Source organism: Apis laboriosa, unplaced genomic scaffold (genome assembly GCF_014066325.1).
Source record: "Apis laboriosa isolate Shangri-la unplaced genomic scaffold, ASM1406632v1 scaffold85_cov150, whole genome shotgun sequence".
Lineage (NCBI taxonomy): Eukaryota > Metazoa > Arthropoda > Insecta > Hymenoptera > Apidae > Apis > Apis laboriosa.
In genome coordinates this window covers 148235-169621 of record NW_025224636.1, presented here as the reverse complement: position 1 = coordinate 169621, position 21387 = coordinate 148235, and the positions used below count along the sequence as shown (strand labels likewise).

General features: G+C 33.1%; 1 protein-coding gene across 3 annotated transcripts in view; it reads right to left on the bottom strand.

The window, feature by feature from the left end:
• Positions 1–21387, bottom strand: part of LOC122719596 (protein kinase C-binding protein NELL1-like) — a 69797-nt gene that overhangs the window by 10401 nt on the left and 38009 nt on the right. Inside the window, exons 1-9 of one of the 3 annotated variants that reach the window (XM_043945547.1) lie at positions 17627–17744; positions 10275–10493; positions 4808–4958; positions 2865–3147; positions 2539–2694; positions 2174–2396; positions 1773–1964; positions 1005–1124; positions 76–336 (exon numbers count right to left, since the gene is read on the bottom strand). In XM_043945547.1, coding sequence (XP_043801482.1) covers positions 76–336; positions 1005–1124; positions 1773–1964; positions 2174–2396; positions 2539–2694; positions 2865–3147; positions 4808–4958; positions 10275–10493; position 17627 — 1606 coding nt within the window. In that variant the 5' untranslated portion in view covers positions 17628–17744. Of the gene's footprint in view, positions 1–75; positions 337–1004; positions 1125–1772; positions 1965–2173; positions 2397–2538; positions 2695–2864; positions 3148–4807; positions 4959–10274; positions 10494–17626; positions 17745–21387 lie in introns of those variants that run through there. The other 2 variants (XM_043945545.1, XM_043945546.1) reach the window with 2 other exon arrangements.

Sequence of the window (21387 nt, the reverse complement as noted above, 5' to 3'; positions counted from 1 at the left end):
AAAAAATTTTTTAATTTAAAACAACAGGAAGACGGAATTAGGACATGAGAAAAACATCATAGAGAATAAACATACGTTTGCATGTGTAACCATCGCCAGTGTAGCCATCTTCACAGATGCAATAGTAACTTCCTGCTGTGTTCACGCAGGTGGCGTGCTCATCGCACGCATGATGACCAGTCGCACACTCGTCTAACTCGGCGCAGTTGAATTTGTCTACTCTGTGGTAACCCGGAAGACACTCGCACGTGTAAGAGCCATTCACGTTCACACATTTAGTGTTTGCGTTACAATGGTGCCCCTCGGAGCCACCTTGCTGTTTGCATTCATCTATGTCTGTGACGTTAACGTATTTGATCAATTATTTTAAATTAATTTGCTTTAATAGAAAGACCCTCAAATGATCTGAATAACCAATCAATTCTATACTATATAGATAAAACTAAATAACATTTTATTTAAGGTCATTTGAAGGTCGAAATATTTACATTCTGCTAAAATAAATAGAACGACGAGAATAATTTTTAAAGTGCAAAAATATAATTTTAGAAAAAAAAAATGTATTTATTTCTATCACATAATTGCCAAAACCATCTTTGTTTTAATGCATATTATTATCGACGATCTTTTTAAATTCATTCAAGTAATTATTATTTCACGAATCTAAAACGATTATCTATAAACAAATCGATTTGAATCTAAATATTATGGAAACATGAACACACACATTATTAATTTTGGTAATGACAATCACGGAAAATTTATTTCTTTGATATGACTATCGATAAAATCACGGATGAACAAACACATGCTATATGATTATGTGTGTACTAACATCGATCTTCTATATATTTAACGATGAAGGGTCGACCGACGGAAATATCACGATCGCCATCTCAGTGGATTTAATTGAATTAAAGGCTATTAAATATCGACGCAAAGAAAAAAGAGAAGAAAAGACACACAAAAAAGAGAGAGAGCAAAGTTAGAGAAGCATTAGGTACCGTGACAGTTATGACCGTCCCCCTGGAAACCGATATCGCAATGGCAGGCGTACGTTGTCTGCAGATTCAGGCAGGACGCATTAGCATGACACTTGTGGCCCTTCGCACAGTAGTCCACCCCTGGTTAAATTGGGTTAGCCAGGAAAATGCAGAGATGGTTAGAAAATTTAATTATTAGCGTTTGGATCAAATGGTTAGAATTTGTTTTTTCTTGGTTTAGATATTGCTTGGCTGCCATGCCATTTAGGATATGAATATTATATATTATAGCAGAAAAGAGGAAATTTCGCCTAGGGATTTTTTAATGTGAGTACCATAAAATGGCATGCATCGTTCTTATCATTTGTAGTTAAAGAATTTTAGTAATAAAATGACGATTGAATCATAATATCGAATCCAGCCCTTAGCAAAATTTTGCTTAATATATATAAAAAAATATATATTTCAATTAAAAAACTTATGACAAATTGAATAGATTTAGTATATTAAAATCTCTTAAGATTTTTGCCATGGGTTGTATAATCAATTATGGTTAATTATTATACAGTTTAAGCACGATTCTATAAATGATTTTTTTTTTCAAAATATTAAAATTAGTAATACTTAATGATTAAGCTATCAAATATTATCGTCATACGTATGAACGATTGCTATTCACTCTCAATTGAATGTTCATGTATTCTTGTAAACATCGAAGAAGATTAATCACGATAATGAATATCATAAAATATTTAGTGATTTGAAATATGCTTCTATAAATAACCATACCCGGACAGAACTTGCAGCATTCTTCGGCTACGCTGATCTGCTCGCTCGGTGGACAGGGCAATGGCGGACATCTTGTTTCAGTGTCGAATCTCTGGCAAGTGAAGCTGCCATCGAAACAGTCGCATTCTACGCACTGTTTCGGCGAAACTTTCTCACCGTGATCGTAAATTACTCCGTGCAAATAACATTGCTCTGAAGGCAATTATTGATCATATAATATTAATATTAATAATTGACGTATAACATAGTTAGAAAAAAATTTGGAAAGTGTTCTCAAATTATTTTTAAAATCAATCACTAGATAAAGATTAAGCTTTCTTCTTTTTATCCTCTGATTTAAATTCAATTACATACAATTTAAAATTACAATTTTTAATTTAAAAAAGTAATACGATACTTACTTAAACATATAGGACAACATTGTCCTTGAGGAATGACAGGATTCTTGCAGGTTACAGGCGCACAGGGTGTCGGTCTGCACTCAATCTCCCCATGAACGCAGGAACACTGTTGGCAACCCTTTTCCCAGGTCGCACCATCCTCGTGAACGGTGCCATTTGCCCTGCACGACTTTTGGCACTCGCACTCCTCCACTTTGCTTATCCTGCCCTCTGCAGCGGCTAGCTAAAAGGAAGGATGGGAATGAGAGAAAACCAAAGTTATCTAGTTACTTTTCAAAATCGTATTCTTTTTTATATATATATAATGATTAAAAACTTGACCAAAATACAAAAGTAAATTGAACCTGGTGAAGAGATATACTCACCCTACGCGTGAGCTCGTTGAGATTATGCATCAGCTGTTCCACTGTGTTTTGTAATATAGAAAATTGACCGCAAGTGGGACAAGACGAATCAAGTTGGGGACATTGGGAAAGGTAGCCATGGGGGCCTGGTATCAGCTTCACATCCTGCAAAGCACCCTGTGGCGCGAAAATCGTACGAACTTATCTCAGTTGATTAAAATTTCGAATTCTTAAAAAGATTATAATCACGTTCCATTTTTCTTTTTTTCTTTTTTTTATAATCAAATATTAATATTTTGCTAAAAAGAGAAATAAGATAAAGAAAGATTAAGAAGAGGAGATCGTACCTTAAAGAGAAAGTGCCTGACATTTCTCTGGCCAACCCAGAGTTGTAATTGTGGCAAAGTGAAATTGGTGTCAGGTGGTCCAGGCCTAAGTAACCGCCTGTATAAAGGATGACAGTCGACGAGCAGCTCGACCTGCGAGCCGCTTACACTCAGGGCGACCCTGTGCCAAGCGCCATCGGCCAGACGAAAAGGGAACGCCTCCACGTGGACACTACCGTCCCGGCGTGATACATAATGCAGTCGAAGTTCGTCTTTACGGCCGCTGCTCTGCAGCTCCAAATATCTGAATACATTGAAAAAAATTTTTTCTAATTTAATAATTAATAATTTCACAAGTTTTCAATTAAATTTAAAATTATTAAATTCTCGTTTGATTAATTCGAAATAAATTTTTAGTAAAAATATTGTATTTCGTTATTCGTTAGATTAATATTTTTTGGTATTTTATTTTTGATAAATTAATATAAAACATTTTAACTTCAATTTCGAATAAAATTATTAATTATATTTTCTAGAAATATTTATTTATTTATTTTGTATTTATTGCTATTACTTTTGTGTTCCAATTTTCTGTCTTGGATTAATCTTAAGTTTTTATTAAACAGAGAGTGTAACTTAGTTGAACTTGAATAGGATTATAAGATTAAGGATATAGGATTATAAGATATCCCTATCATCAGAAATTTACTAGAATCTGGTTAATGGTATGAAATTGTTTAATAATCTAATGGAGCAAGTTCAACAAAGCAATGTGGTACACGAAATCACAACTGTAGATCGATTAAAACCATTTTAGTTTGTTAATTGAAACATATACACAGAATTAAATAGATCACGTGATTGAATCAGAAGGAAATTGATGGCGTGTATGTATCGCAATTTCCGTTTTACACTTACCATATATCACACGTCTCTAATACATCGAGATTAAAAGCCTGACAATAATAAATCCAATCGATATTCCAATTCTAATAAATATCACCATTATCTTCTACATTCATCTCTAATTCAATATATTCCTTTCAAAAAAAACGAATAAAATAAAATTATACTATACATTGAATAAAATATATCAACGAGATTAAAATTATAACTTATAACATTATCATCTTGTGAGAAAAATTTAAATATTGAAATATCGATCAAGCAATTACAATATTTAATAAAATTATCTAAATCCTAATTCACGTTTCATAGGAATATCAAATTAAATTTAATTCCTCTTGAATTCTGACAATGATTTCTGTTTCACGAAGCGTGTTAATTATTGTATAAATACATGGACAGTAGATACATGCATCTAATTTATGTCAGCCAGATTAAAACGACTAGATTGCACTACTCGTGTGCCAACAGAGGGTGCGACTACTTTGAGGTTAAGTACTCTCTCCTTCGTTCCAACTCAACAATTGTGACACAGTAACTTCCTTAAGACTGACTTCCTACCTTTTTCAGTTCGTCAATTCTATTAAAGATGATACTAAAGATGATGCTTTTTCCAATTACTCTACAATCGATTGGGATTAAACGAAACTAATATATTTAACTAATACTTTTCTCCTTTATTGTATTTTATTAAACAAAAACACGTAGCAAGTTTGTGAAGATAGATTTTTCATATTTGCAAACATAAATAGAAAAGTGAGATTAGAATTGTTTGGATGTAATTTAATTGCGATGAAATATTATTTCGTTAATATTATTTTAATTATATTAGAATGGAAGAAAAGATGGAAATGAAAAATAATTTATATAATAAATAAAAATGATCTTTTAAAGTTCTTCTTCTGTAGTTTAGAAAAAAGAGGAAAAGGAAGGAATAAACTTGGACAAAGGTACGAAGAATTTTAAAATTTTCTCCTGTTTATACATTGTTTGAACGCCACCGAGGTAGGGTCGCTTTGAATTCTCGAATCGAACACGAAATCACACACGATCCCTACCTATTGTTCCCATGTGAAAAGGCGACGATTGTCCCGGAATTGGCCTCCTCTTGTCGTAGAGCGGCGGCTATAGTGAATTCCGGAACCCGCCGGAGTAGCGTGGCCGCTCGTTCGAAGCTCGCCTCGTTCAGTCGGAGCTCCCTCTCCTCGCCTGAAGTAGTAAAACTCAATCATTTCTGCGCCCCACTCTACCATTCTACAATATCGTTACTAATAACACCAACGATACATTTCGTTTCAGAAAAATGTATAATAATAACGAAGATCTTGTAATTTAATTTGCAGTTGTATTATAATTAAATTTAATTATGATCGTATCTTTTATTCTTAAAATTATTATGAATCTCATTTTGGTATCAGATATTAAACACTGTGAAATCGAAAATACGTCTGTAATACCAATTAAAAAAATTAAGATGAGCTTAGCTTATTAATTTATTTTTTTGCTTGAAATATTTTTTTTCGAAGATCATTCGAAGAGCTTGAAAAATTGAGATAACAATTACGTGTATATTTTTCTTTCTGTTTTTTTTTTTTAAATTATAATTTTGGTGTTATGTTACATAGTTTGTAGAATAAATTCACTTATCGTTTGTCTCTCCATTTTATTACACGTTCAATTATCTTGAACGTCTTCTTTGTACTATTAATGATTTATCAGAAATTAGTAGAATAGTTTGGACATTAATGGTTCAATACTTTTCAAAGTTTCACAAGTTCGCAGCAATAGACAAAACGAAGTTCTAAGTTCAATAGAAGCAATCAATCCTAGTAACTCGAAGAATTTATACAAGTTCAGGAACAAACTTATTCAATTTATCGATAGAAGATTTAATTCAAGTTAGGAATTTGGCGTATTCAATTTCTCGGATTTCTATATATTTTTATAGATTTTGAGAATGATAATCTTAATAGTAAAAATAAAATTCGTATACAAATTTGCGGATTCTTACAAATTGTACCATGCCACTTTTATCCAATTCGATATTCGATACTACTTTAAAATTAACTAATCCAAAAGTGAATTGAAATTATCTGTAGAAATACACTAAAAAAAAATAAAAAAATTCGAATTCTGAAAACTTCTGAAAAAGTTCAGCTGAAGATTTCACAGATCTCGTATGTAGGTCAAACAAAATTTTTGGTAGGGTTGCATCGATTTGTCCAATTTACGGTTCCTACTCGTACAGTTACGTAATCCTGTCGGCATGGAAATTCGATTGGTCGCATTTGCTGGCTCCGTAGCGTCCCGAAAACTTCGAACGAAATTTCGTGTTCTTATTTTAAAACATTGTTTTTTCTTAAAATTTGATAAAACTTTTCTTTTTCTCTTAACTTATTTTAAATTATTCTTTTTTATATTGCGTACAATCTTTTTCTATTTTTAATTTATGTAAAATATTTCTTTAAAATATCAACATTTTTTATATCTAAACAAAATAATATATAAATATTTATAATTAGATTTACAATTATTTTTATAATAATATAACAATTATTCTATTTACTTCTCATGAATGTTAGGTTAATTGGACACTAGAGTCATCTAGCCACATGGTCAGTAACATGACACTCTTTGGCACTCCGTACTGCGTCAGTAAAGACACATGCGATGAAATTTCTAAAAGCTAAAAGCGCCATAATGCTAGCGTAAAGATGATCCTTCGTTCGTCGATTAAGTACATTAGTCGTTCGCATGGGTCTCACTAGCGAACCGTGTAATAAGACAGGGCCCACGACCAATTGTGCACTGCCCTCGCGAGCGGTGCGTTGTCACCCGTGAAAGTGGTACGCATGCGCCAGGTTTCTTGCAGGGGCCTCAAATTTCAGAGGCTTAATAAAAGGTAACAAGACACCAGCAGCGCTATAATATAATGCGCTAAGGGCCATCAAGGGCTATACTAGCTGTTTAATTATCCGTATCTACATTTTCTTAACAAGTAAACAGATCTCTTCGAAATCATTCTATGCCAATTGATACAAAGTGACTCCTGATTAATATTGCTTAAATTAATAAATTATTAATAAATTAATAATAATAATAATATTATAATATTATAATAATAATAAAATAGGTTAATTATAAATTTTAGCGAATTGATTAATGATAATGTAAGAGGTAGTAATATAATTATTCGAACTCTATTTCATCGAAAGTTACTTGTGAAATTCAAATTCCAAATTTTTGGAAAAATGAGGGGAGAATTTTTAAATACAGACAGTCGGCATTAATTTCGGCATCTATGGAAGATGGTTGGGCGAGAAAGTTATACGTTTCGGAAATAAACAGCACATAGATTAGATCGGGAGTTCCCCACAGAGGGGAGAGACATAGAGGGTGGAGCAATTTCAGGACTAGAGCGAGGTCTGGTTCCCCATCAGACTACAAAAGGGGGATCGCAAAATCTTATTTTCCATGTTCAGAGAAAACTCTGACACGTGTCGGCATATACGTTCGTATCTTTTGTTCGGTGATTACAATGCTCTCCCAATTCGAACTGAATGAAACCGAGTTTCGAGGATGTTTCCTCTTCCTCGATCGATTCTCCAAAGGGATATTTATCGAGGATAAACACGTGGCAAGGAAAATAAGAGCGAAATGAGCAAATACTTCTATTGACATTAATGAAAAAATAATAAAGCACCGATGAAGGATACATTAACGCACTGTTTTTCCATGATATAGATACATATTTTCTGTTTCAGTGCAATTAATTCATCTAACCTAACTATTCACAAGTGTAATTGATAATAATTGACTTAAAACATTTAAAAATATTTCCCTTTATTTGTACCTCAATTTTGACATTACCACAGACTATAGTAACAAAGTATCTTAACATCAACCAAGAAATGAAGTATCTCATCTCTCTAGAATAATAAAACCATTCATTATATATGTAAAGTTTTACAATCCATAGTCTCACAACTTTTAATAACCTCTCCAAAAAACCAACGTAAACCGAATGGCACTTTGGAAACAACGGTGATCATCGTTTGCCAAGAACTCACACTCCTGTGAAGAAAATTTCACTCGAATAACAACGATTTCGGCTCATAAAGACGCAGAAACGAGCGAAAATAAGGCAACAAGGTATAGCAATGACGGGGAAATCGGGGGAACGAGGAGAGAGAGAGAGAGAGAGAGAGAGAGAGAAATGGTGGGGTCCCTTTTAGCTCAACGTTTCAAACCGCAGAGAATATTGTTACTTCCACGAAACCATTGGCAGAGGGTGCAGTTCGGACTGGTAATTGAAATTTCTTTCGGGGAAACCCCTGCTGACGCCCTTGGGCCAACCACCCCCGCTTTTGGCGAACGTTGCACTGTCGCGTCGCCCACGCTTTTAACCACGTCTATGTGCAAGTTTCTTTGGGGTCGAGAATTCGTGAGAAAAAAAGAAAGAAAGAGCGAATATTTGATTTTACGCGTTATAAAGATATCGAGAACGATTTTCTTCTAAAATTGAAACTAAAAAGAGAAAGTTTATTTTTTTATTTAGAATTTTTTAGATACGCAAAATAATGCAAATATACGATTAATACGTTTTCTTTCTTATTATTATTTGGAAAAAGTTAATTATTTTAAGAGAGAGATCGTTTTATTTAACGAATCAGCAAGTATATTTACTATTAGTTCTTGATACACAGATTAAAGAAATTTAATATTATAATATTTTAATATGTTATATTTTTCGAATCCTAATGTATACGATGTATTCTTCGTTTTGTTATTAAAAAAATGAGAAAATTTTTCTTTTTTTGCTTAAATTGAAATGATGATTCGTACGTAATAATTTGTTATAAAATAATTAAAATTAATTATTGTTTATCCGTTAAAGTAAAAATAGTAAAACAATAATTTTTATTATAAAATATACAGCGATTTCGTAACTATGCATGTATCTTATAAATTAAGAAAATTGTTAATCGATATAATCGTATAATCAAGAAAATGAAAATGCCGCGAAAATACCGGGTCAATTCGCTCGAAATTCGAAAGGACAATCGATACTCGTAGACCACGAGGGAATTCCCTCCAGAGGTTTGCCAATGGAGACAACGCAGCTATGAAACTGACCTTTCATAATATCGATTAATCAGTTGTTATGTAACCATCACAGTTCAACTGATCAACGCCAATTGTTTTTCTTTTTTTTTTCGGTTGATCACTCTTTTGCACTGACCTATTACAAATAATTAAAACATCTTTTTCGAAAATCATTGAAGAAAACATTGAAACAATTTTTTATTGATGAAGAAACATTTAAAAAGAAAGATAAAATCTATGAATTCTTATTGGAATTCGATTAAATATTAATTTAGAATTTATAATTAGTATTTCTAATATTAATTATTACGTAATCTCAAAGATCATATGGTCACGCCCTATACAGTATTGTTATTTTATAAATCTCGTTGATTAACATATGTATAAGTAATTTGTAAAAATTCTACGTTAAAATATTCACCAATATATAATTATTGATAACGTTCAATGATTTTTACAGATATCATAAATAAATATCATAAATAATGTTATTGATAAATAAAGCTTTAATTTTAAAATACAAAGTACGATATAAATTTGAATAAAATTAATTTATAATCTTAATAGATTAAATTTTAATAATCTCTTCATAACAAAGGATTACTCAATTAAACGTGGAATGTTAATAATCCTATTATATAATCCTATATTATTAGTCATCACTTTTTCCCCCATATCATTTTTGTCCCATTGCAATTCCGATCTTTTCTAAATATAATTCTAAGTTTGAAAAATGAATAAAACGAAAATTTATTTAGACATCTAATTACGAATGCAAAAAATAGAGGAAGTAACACGCAAAGAGGAATAATCGATTTTATAGCCGGCGATCCAGTCTCAAAACGCCAGAGGATGATAGCTGCCAGTTCGAAACGATCCTCTGATATGCAAACAGGAATATATTCAGGTTAAGAGAACCCCTTGCAGAAACAGGTTTCGGTTCCTACACTATTCGTGAAATTTACTGCGCCTCGTACAATCTGCACGCCATACCCCAATATAAATAGCATGAAATGATTTACGTCTTTTCACCCTCGTTTTGGACTATTCTTTCGAGCAATGTTGATACGAGCTGTTCAATTTTTTTCGTTTAGATTTAGATTTTTAAAGATTGAGATAAATATAGCTTTATCTTCTTCGTTTATGTTGTTTGTATATTAGATAGAATTAAGATGAAAATAATTTTTAAGATTAGAATATTCTTGATATATAAATTACATTAGATGTATTATTGATGATTTTATAAAATTAAATATATCTATATAGATTCTAATTTTAAAAAATCTGCTTGTGATATTTCTGCTTTTGCAATTCTTACTTAATGCAATATTTATTAGGAAATTAATCTGAAAATTATATTTTGAAAATTTGGAGAAAAATAAAAGATAAAACAAACAAAAAAAAAATTATGACACTTACCCTGAAGATAATAGGCTGGTTTTAATCTAACCAGTCCTGGCACCTGTGTAACACCCAGTCGTGTTGTGTTGTGCAACTGTAACGCTGCCAACAAATCTATACCTCCACCAGGATCGCTTCCTGTCCTGGATCTCGTGCCCAGGACACTAGTGCTCTCCTCCGTGACGCCAACAGTAGCCACCGCCGTCTCTTCCTCTTTCTTGTTTGTCGTGCCAGACACTGTAAAATCGAAACACGTTGGTCGTTAAACATTTTCCAACGCTCCATAAAGATTAACCATAACCATGGAATTGATTTATAAACCAATGCATCTATATATAGGATGTTAATATACCTTTGGAATGATTCTAAGAGTCTAAATTCCATTTCTAAATTCCTTTCAGAATTCTTAAATTTTTTATTTTATTATCTAAGAATTGTAGTAATAGTTAGAAAGGAAATTCTAACTAGCGAATACGAAAATTATGAAAAGGAATATCATGAAGATATGAAGAATATTTTAAATTATAAAGAATTTAAAAAAATTGTCTTTAGAAGAGAATTAATTCAATAGTTTGGAAAATCTTCAAAATTTTTACAAATCTGCTATAAAAAATAAAAAACAATCCTGACACAATCATCAACACCAACTCTCAAATCGATCAACTGTTACAAACTGAAACATTTTGTACAATACCATTTGTAACACTGTATAACGATCTTTCATTTACCTCTACAACGAGAAAACATTCAAAAAAAAAATAACCCATCAATCTACCTGCCAGAACCGCTTCAATTCCCCAAACGAACCGCTTCCCCTGCCCTCTGACGGTCATTCGTTGAAAGAAGATACTTTTATTAATACAGTGAACTACTGTCATCCATCGGAAAATAACCCTACCAATTGACTGAGATAAAAGGATATTGACAGGTCTACGTTTACGAAAACAAATGAAAGAGAGAGAGAGAGAGAGAGAGAGAGAGAAAAGTCAAGATAGATGGAAAAACCTTTTTCCAAAAGGAATTCTACCATCGTTACACATGAATTGTGTGACATGAATTTTTCATGTAAAGTTCGAGCAAAATAGTTCACTGTTTACGAGGGGAAAGGAGTTGAGGTAAAAATACGAGAAGAGGATATGACGAGTTTGGCAAGAGGGATCGAGGATAAGGTTGAAGGAAACGAGGAAAAGCATGGAAACACCGATAACGAGCGTCGACCGTGAAGAGTCGATCGATACCGGCACGCTACTTCGAGAGGGTTAGCTTGCCGCCTCTTTTTCCTATTCTTTCCTTATCTCTTGCTTCTTCCGTTCGATCGGTTCCTCTCTTCTCTTTCTCTCTCCCTCTCTCTCTTTCTCTCTCTGTTCCTGTCTCTTTACCATTCTCTCGCCTCGAGGATGAATGCTTCTCGAACGGCACTTAACATTATTCAGAGGGATAAAGAGTGGAAATACGCTATTGAACTTTATTGCTGTTCAAGTGGTGAAACCGGCTCGTTCGAGACGAAAGAGTGAGGGTAAATCGAATGTTCGTGAATAGTTTATAATAAGTAACGGGAAATGGATCATCTAAGAGTCGTAGGTATTGGAAATATTGGATACGTCGTATTCTAACTTTGATGAGAAAAAAGATATTTTGGATACTTTAGCTGTAGTATGAGAAAAGATGATCGTATAAGTTATCATAATAATATGAGTAAAGTATAATAGAAAAGAAGTAAAATAGAAATATGAAAATGATAATTTAGTAAAGATAACTAGAAAGATAAGAGAGCATAATAATCTTACATTTGGAAATGGATAAAACAGAAATAGGAAAATATATAATTTATTCTAAAGAATACAATGCAAATACAATGCAAATACAATGAAAATAATATCGTGAAATATTTCACATGGAAAAATGTTTCTCATTGAAAATGGAATATAATTTAACTAACTATGTTATAGATATTAAATGTACAACTAGAAGGTCGACAATTGGCGCCACATAGGTTATAGCTAATAGCTTAGCTTGCGAACCTTACAGTGGTAATACAACTAACTTAATGCAATTAAGAATGAAATCATTTTAAACTATTGTAAGTACTGATTCTATATATTGAATTTCTACAAAGATTTTGTAAAGGTAAGGTTTGAAAAGTTCTTTAATCCAATTTGATTCTAAATGATTCATAAGGATCTAGGTTAGGTTATTTAATTTTAGAGTACTTTAAGTTCTATAAAACTTAATATCATTTCATACGTATTAAATTATAGGAACCTTCACGTTCGATGTAAAAGATTACAATTCATAGAGAGAAAAACTTGTAAATACAAATTATTTATCAAAAATTTTCTTCTATCGTGTAATAAATGACAAGATAAACGAAGAGATAAATCGTAAATTAATTCTATCTAGCATTCCAATTTCAAAAAGTATGAAGAACTTTCGATCAAACTTCTTCAACAACTTCATATAGAATTCAACGAAAAAGAAAGAAAAAGGAAAAGGAAAAAGAAAAGGAACGAAAAGGAGGGGCAAAAATACAAAGAGACGAAGAAACGAGCTACTTAAAAATTCCAATTCGAATTCTAAAGGCTCGTTCGCTAATTGACTCGGGGAGAGGGGAGGGATTCAGTGACGAATCAACGGGGCCATTGAGGAGCCGCATGGAACGGGACCAACAAAACGTAAACAACACCGCGAACGCTTCTAAAACGATCCGTGAATCGGTTTGCTCAGCGGAGAAACTCTTTTTTAATTGCGTAACGAGACGTCGAAAAGAGACGACGCGGAAAGTACCGTTTTCCCTCCGCACCAGTTGTGGAACAATCGGAGGATTTTGCGCGCGGAACACTCCCGTGGACATTAATCGGGGCAAATCGTCTGGTAAATTAATAGCGCTGCTGGTACAGCCATATTCTCGGCTAAATGCGGCCCGTTCCGCCAAACGCATGCCTGCTGCATCTTTGATCCATTGGCGTACTCCTTTTGTTGGACGAAAAGATCCCTCTTTGACCTCCGATTCCCCGATTAATTCCACCAAAATCTTCTGAATGAAAATTGAACGTCTCTTTCTAATTTTCGAGGTGATAATTTAAGAACAGATTAAATTGAATTGAGATTTTATAGATAGGGATTGTTTTGTTGAAAGAAATTTAATATTGGAAAATAGAAGAATAATGATAATTTAACAAAATGTGTTTAAAAAAATATTCAACTTATTCAAAATATAGAATATAATTTATTAATAAATAACAATCATTCAAAAAAATTCGTCTCTTCATTAGAGGAGAACATACTAATTCTTTCAATTTTATTTTCCAATCAAATCAAATTTGAAACTTATTTTATTATCCAAAACCAATCACTCTTTAACAATCCAATCCCGAAGATAAATAAAAAAAGACAAGATTCCAATCAATCCTAAGATGTATCTCGCATAAAAATCCCGATAAGTTCCAAAAGCCCTTCCATTTCCCTTCCTCTGACCGAGAACAGAGCGCATAAAGTCGTCGCAAACAGTGCGGAAAGAACGGAAAAGTGGCGCAAGCCCCCATCGATTTGTCATTCTCCTCGCAAAGGGTTAACGAACCGGGCGAATTTCTGCAAGGCGGCGCCTATGCCCATCTAAGAGCGACCATGCTTTCTTGCGACCGAAAACATGCGCCACCGTGTGTGCGTATACGTGTACTACTCGCTTGGGATGCACGTGGATGTGCGCTTGTACCTTGCGCATATGTGTATGTATATGTGTGCGTGTGTGTGTGTGTGTAGTTGCCCGACGCCGAACGAAACGAAGGATGGAATGGAACGACGGTGGCAGACTGCCGGGCGTCGCGACGCCCGCTATCGAACCGTACGCGGCATTATCGTCCGCCTTGAGCAACAGAGATGGGACGAGAGAGCAGGGTGGAGCACGAGGATGTGCACAACTCGTAAAACGACACCCACACGCGGACACACACCAGCGCGAATATCTCGATGCTGGTGATGATGATTAACGAGCCTGACCACAACGGATACCTTCGATATTTACGACTGCACCTTACTCGAGATGCCTCGACTTCCGTGTGAAGATGGGCTTCGAGTATGATTGGTGGTGGTGATGTCAAGTTCAGTGTGAACGCTGATGAGCCTCAATGGGTCTTGTATCGTTTCGGCTATTATCCTCAATCTCTCTCTCTCTCTCTCTTTTCCCGTTTTTCGTTCTTTTTCGGATAATATGTTTCTTTTAGAAATGATCGTGGAGAGAACGTTTAACGGTACGTGTCCTTGCGTCGTTTGTATGTTGAATAGATGTCGCTGCTGATGTTAACGGCCGTGTCAATATCAGGAGTTTTTGTAGATGTCAGGTAGATGAGAGGATCGTTGGACGGTTTTAAAGATTAAAGTTGGTTAGAATTTTCTTTTTTTATGAATGTTGATGGAATGACGAGTAGAATTTAAAATTGAATAGATGGTGATGAAGTGGCATGAAAGTCGTATATTATTTTGGCAAAGTGCTTCCTATGCGTGATTGGAATTTTATTTTGTAGAACGTGCTTGAATAATTTTGGTTTGGATTAAGTTAAAATAAATGTTTTTTTCAATTATATTTACAAAATGATATTTAGAAATGGATAATTAATTTAATACGTTTAAATATTTGAACAATACAATCGTTTCATCCAAATATGATTTAAATTAATATCGTATTTGAGGTTAGTTTGGATCACTGGAATTCAGAATTAGAATTTGATTCGAACATTTTATATAAATCTTTTAAACGATTTCATTTAATGCACGATGAAACAATAATAAAGTCACAATTTATGAAATTCGTAAATACTTGGTCGTATCTTAAATCATTAATGCTATTATTTCGATTATTATGGGAATTCAAAGATTGTGACAATATATTGCCGCGAATCGAATGAATCGCGCCTTTTAATGAAAACGTTCCGCACGCGAGGATAATGACCTTTTCACGTTCTCTCGCGCAAACACCCACATTTATCATTCATAACGCTCCCTTTACGATACAATTCACGTTTCTAATATAACCTTTATTAACGTTATCGAATTTCCCCAACCGGTACACTCTGCGGATTAGTTCGTTTCGTCATAATCACACCGCAATAACATTACAATTATTGCATAAAACGGGATTTTACTACGACATTAAAGTCCCGTTTTCAATATCGTGATTACTTGATAAATTTGAACATTGATTATTGGTTATTGAAGACTGTCCACTCGAAATTGAATTATTTCGAAGATAAATAATTTCTTGGAATATCATTCATAAATTATAAAACATCTTCAATAAATTATCAAATTATTAATAAAAGTAGATTATTTGACACTGAATCTTCAACATTAATGAATATCTTTCCTTTCAAAATATTAATCAACCCGAAAAATATAATGAAACTTAGAAGAAGTGTATCTTCTAATAATATCTTCTAGTTTAAGTAAATAATTAAAATTTAAAATAAAATTACTTTAAGTAACAAATTTATTTAAAATGCTTGAATAATATTTATTCGTACTTATTTTATAAGCGATTATTCGATGCTTTGAATAATAAATTATTAAAGTAACTTTATTCTTAACTTCAATCATTAAATTTTGCCCAGGTATCTCTCAATATCTTTTTTTTCTATCGAACATCAAAATCGACCAATTTTACAACTCCACAAAAATTATTTAAATATACAAGATCCTCGTTTCAATTCACTTTCAATATTCAAAACTCGATAAATCGTCTTCCATCCCGTTACTCACGCAATTCCCATATTATCGACATCGTTGGAAAAAAGATTGATCCGCATGGAGGCTAATCGCGAGCCCGAGACATCCATCTCTTAGGGTGAAATTCTATTTTAAGCACGATGCGTGCAACGCGCGCCGCATTTTTCATTCACATAACGTAGTAAAGAAACGAAACGCTTCCGACGAATGCCAGGGACTGGCCAATCGATATCACGCGACGGTCAAGCGTCGTGTACACTGACGATAGTGTTCCACGACCTGTGTTCCATCGATCGATCAGCTACGGTCGAAAACGGCTATGGGGGTCGCAGCCCCCGGAAACGCCGATGAATTTTGCCAGATACGCGCGTCACACGGATTGGACGCGTTGTTGGAAAGCTCGCGGCTTCCTAGAATCTCGAGGCCGCGCACCCTCGATCACGCGACCGACAGACGTCGGTGATTATCGTCATTAGTCGAAGGGTAATTTTGGATGATCGAAGAATCTAGAATTTTAGTGAATTAGTGAATTTAGTGGGCATTAATGAACGGTTTTTAAGAGTTTTTTAAGATTTGAAGAATGAAAAAGGAGGGTTGGAATTGATGATATATTACAAATGAGGATTGAAACTTTTGAGAACTTTTGAATATACAGTATTCGTTGTAATGGTGGGTAAAGATTAGTGAATAATTAGTTTCAGAAGTATAATATTTTTCAATATTTCAAAAGATGTTTCTTGGATAAAAAGAAAATAGTCGATAATAATTTATTTATAAATTAGAAGATTGTAATAATTTTACCATTTTACCATTTCTAGAATAATATATTAATTTAATTTACTAGTATTATTTTGTAATATATAATACATTAAGTGAGTTATACAAGTCAAATTAAATTATTAGTCAACTTCATTTTGGCTAATTATTTTTGAAAAATTGAGTAATACTAAATTAAAAATGATTTTTAAGAAATTGAAAGTGAATATTTTGTATTTTAACTTTTCAATATATAAAATTTTAATAATCTTTGAATAAAGAATAAATTTTTAAGTGACTTTAATATTTTAAAAGATAATAAAAAAAATTGTAAATTTGATGTCATATGCAAATTTAATGAAAAACTCTAGAATCTCGAAAGTGAATTGAATTCACATGTATGAATCATCATTTATATGAAAAAAGATTTGAATTTTTCAAAACTTTCGAGATTTTAGATTTCTAACAATTTATTATATAATTTAATGTACCAGTTTTTTTNATGTACTAGTTTTTTTTTTTTTAGTTTTATGAATCGATATATAAAGTCTATACGACTCGTCTATTATTGTTTCATGCAATCGATAATAATAATTGAATGCACGAACATGAAATTTCTTCAAAGAACCTATTAAAGATAATTAGATCAATTTATTCGACACGCAAATTTGAAGAAGTCAATTATGATTTTGACAATTGCATGAAAAATCGATAAAAAAAATAAAAGTTCATTTAGCAACTAAATAATGAAAAACTATTTGATAATTTAACACGACAAATATTTAAATGTTTCAAATAGTAAGAAAATTTATTCGATTCAAGATTACTATTCACAATAGAAATTCATTCAATACTTTTCAATTATTCACAACCATGGCATATACAGTAGTACTTACTTGGTTACGATGACAAGCTATTCAAAATATTTCAAGAATGTATAGTATTAAGTCTTCTATTGTTTCGATTATTTAATTATTTTTCAAGATTATATTATCTCCAATTGTTACAATTTTTTAATGCACTCATTCATTTGAATCCACGATTATACGTATAGATAATATATTTATAATACAAAAGTTTCCTCAATTATTAAAAATGCTTCATAACAATTAGAAAAAGATTGAATGTTAGAATATGCTTGAATTGAATTGGAAAAAGAAATTTTTATATTATAAATATATTAGAATGAAAAATCTTGAATAAATTAATAAGTATGATATCACTTTTCGAAGCCTTCGATTAATTAACCCAACTTTCTTCGTTTCTATTTATAATTTACAATTATTATTATGTTCCGATAAAGACCGATAAAATATACACATTAGTAATCTACATTTAATTAACACAACTTTTAATCTCGTAGATATATATTCGTACAAAAGAAAGCATTCTTTCTTCTAAATTTCTAATCACTTCATTATTCAAAACCATAAGTAATTTGTCAAGCAAGTATTACTCACTTCTAATCGTTCTATGTCTCGTCTGTGCGCCCCCAAGCGTCAAACCGATCGGTATGAAAAGTAACCAACACGAGACGGCGCTGATCATCAATACAAACAAAATCGACATAACCAACAGTAATCTTTCCCGTGGCAAATGCGACACTGATCAACCGGAATCGAGACGCGAAACATCATCGGTTACAGTGGCACGCGCCTCCTTTTCATTCCACGTGGCGACGCGTTCGAATGATTGAATTTCAAGACGACCATTTCGTTATGGCGTGATTTCACGCGCTGAATTTCGCGCGATCATTGAAAATTTCTCGTAACTGAACACGTGAAAGACGGTATACGTTGGATTTCCGTCGACGGCAATGGAATTTCCGTAGAATTGCTATCATACTGATAAAAAAAAAATCAGCCTCCTCTCATGAGAACTTGCGAGGTTCGATCACTGACGACCAGGGTCAAGGTCGTTGTGGTTAACTACTCGTGGTCGATAGCTTGGAATATTACTTCTGCCGCGACCTCTCGTGACTTTCGTATCCCCCTTATGGTTTTCCCTATGAGTTTCAACCCTCTCGCAATATATGTATAGTAATAAATACGTGTTTATTAATTCTAGGAATATTAATTTTAAATTTCTTGAACACACAACTTGAAAGTAGTTAAGCGAGAGAAAAGGGCTATTTATTTTAGGTAAAAATTTTCCAAAAAATTATATATTTTTTTATCTTTTATATCTTAAAGTTTATAACGTTTGTGTATATTGTATTGTAAAAAGAATTACAATTATTATGCGAACTCTTTTTCTTTTTTTTCAGAAGATATTTCAAATTCAAATTTTCAAGAATACTATTGTGATTATTATCTATAATAATTTCAAAAATTTGACAACTTGAAAAATTTTCATGAAAGAAATCGTGTTTTCGCGATGAAGACGATCGATGACAATGCACTGCATAAAAGTAGAGTGATTGAGGAAAAGTATCAGTGTTAAGGCGGTCTTCCTCAGGCTGCAAAGGCGATTAGACAGGGTTGTTCCAGTTGGTTGCGGCCTTGTAGGCACTATTTTAAATTGTTGAACACTTCGGGCATGGAAACGTTTAAATGAGATATATTGATACGTAATCGAAAATCAAAGACTAAACTTTTTAATATATCTTTCTATGTTTTATATAATAATTTGTTTTAATTTGTCGTATTATCAAAAAATTTCACATAACCTAATCTCTCAAAGATTAATTGATAATATTAATATAATTATATGAGATTAAACAAAGAGAAATATTTTTGAATGAAAAATTTTATTGTACTGAGAAACTTAGTATTAAGAATTATTTGCCAGTGACAATGAAAACTCTTCAAAATAAAAAGTTAAATAATAATTAAGAAAAGTTAAGTCAAGTAAAATGAAATCTTTGCCTTTCCTTAAGAAACGTTATCAGCATTCGAAAAATATTATTTGATAAAAATCTACCAGCGATAAAGGATCCAAGATCTTTAAGATTTCAGAGATTGGAGTGAAAGATAAGGGAGAGCAGGAAGAGATATATATAAATGTTTCCCGTGGAAACTCTGTTCCAGCGGTTATACGAGAAGTATTAACGTGACGTGTCAATATTTGGCGATAGTCGCCTATGCACACGTTTGCCTAAAGAGATTAGGCTATTTTCCCCCGTGGTCGAGTGTGCACTCGCGAGTTACAGTCAGGTGCTGCGCCTCGACGAAAGCCCCACGTATATTTAAATCCATCCTGTGCTATTCTTAATGGAGGTGTTGCTCGATCGACCAGTCGCAAGAGAATTCAGCCTTTGTCGTTCCTTTGGTGTTGAGCTCTATGGCATTTCGAGCCATTGCTCGACCTAACCTCACATTTTCTATGGTTGCATTGAATCGAATCGTAATTTTACGTAAACAAACAATCCGATAAATGTATATATGTATTTTGTGTACAAATGATGTGCAAGTAGACAGTGAAAAATTATTGATTATCGAAACTAAAGTTAAATTGTAAATATTTTTGGAATATAAAATAAAAATCATAATAACATACATAAATATCGTATGTAAACATTGTTCAGAAAAATGTTCAGAATGAATTGTGATTCACGACAAGGTTGCTCGTTGTTAAGCAACATTGTATGTTAGAGTCAAATTTTTATCGTGCAATCCACTCTGCGGTCGCGTGCCGCATTTACGTTACAAAGTAACATGAAAACTTTCTGTGTGAAAAATTTATGGTACGTCGTTACGTAAATCAGAAGTGTATTTTTGTCTGTACGATCGATAGAATACCCATACACGAGGACTTCCCTTTCAAGAATTGTTTCGAAACCGCCATTAACATTTATTGCACCCACGAAACACTATATTTCCTTCGAGAATGAAACCTATCTTTATTTCCCTGTATCTATTTTTATCGTTCCGCCATTATCGAGATTAACACGTTCGCATTAGTATTCAACAGATTAAATCTGTATCATAATTAATGAAATTCTCTTAAAATATCCCTTAATTCGTGTTCCAAATCTGAGTCAATCACACATCACACAAATATATATCGATTCATAATTCATGAACGTCTTAAAATCTCTTTACAATTAATCGTGCTTTATAAATATACGTCACATTAACTTTAAGAATCTATTTAATATTCTCATAAAACGATAGAATTTCGTAATTATGACGATAATGATAAAGTCACGTTAAAATCATAATGACAAGTAAAATACCTGCGATATAGGGGTTACAACTGTGAGTTCCTCGATGGGGTTGAAAGGTCAAAGTCACCGTGGCGCCAATGGCAGAGACTCTGGCCGTCAGACAGAAAAGAAAGGCGACGAGACGCGGCAGAGACGACAGTGAGAATGCATGTTTCACAGTCGCAACAAAAGACTTTACGAGCTGACTACTATTTTCGAGGAGCGCGCGCGCGCGCGCGCGCAAAAGTGAACGGCGTCGTTTTACGAGAGGACACAGGACCAGTCATGTCGCGATTCTTTCCTGTTCTCCAAAATGAAATCTTTCCAACGCGAGAAAATCCCTCTCCTCTTTTCCATTTCCGTACCGTTCACGACTGTTTCGTACCGTTTCGTACTTGTTGTGTACAATGTTACTCCTTTCATCTATATATCCCTTCGATTCAAATTTGGCATAAGCGCATATTCCTTTGACATTCGGCTCCATCAATTTGGATTATTTCCAACAGTACG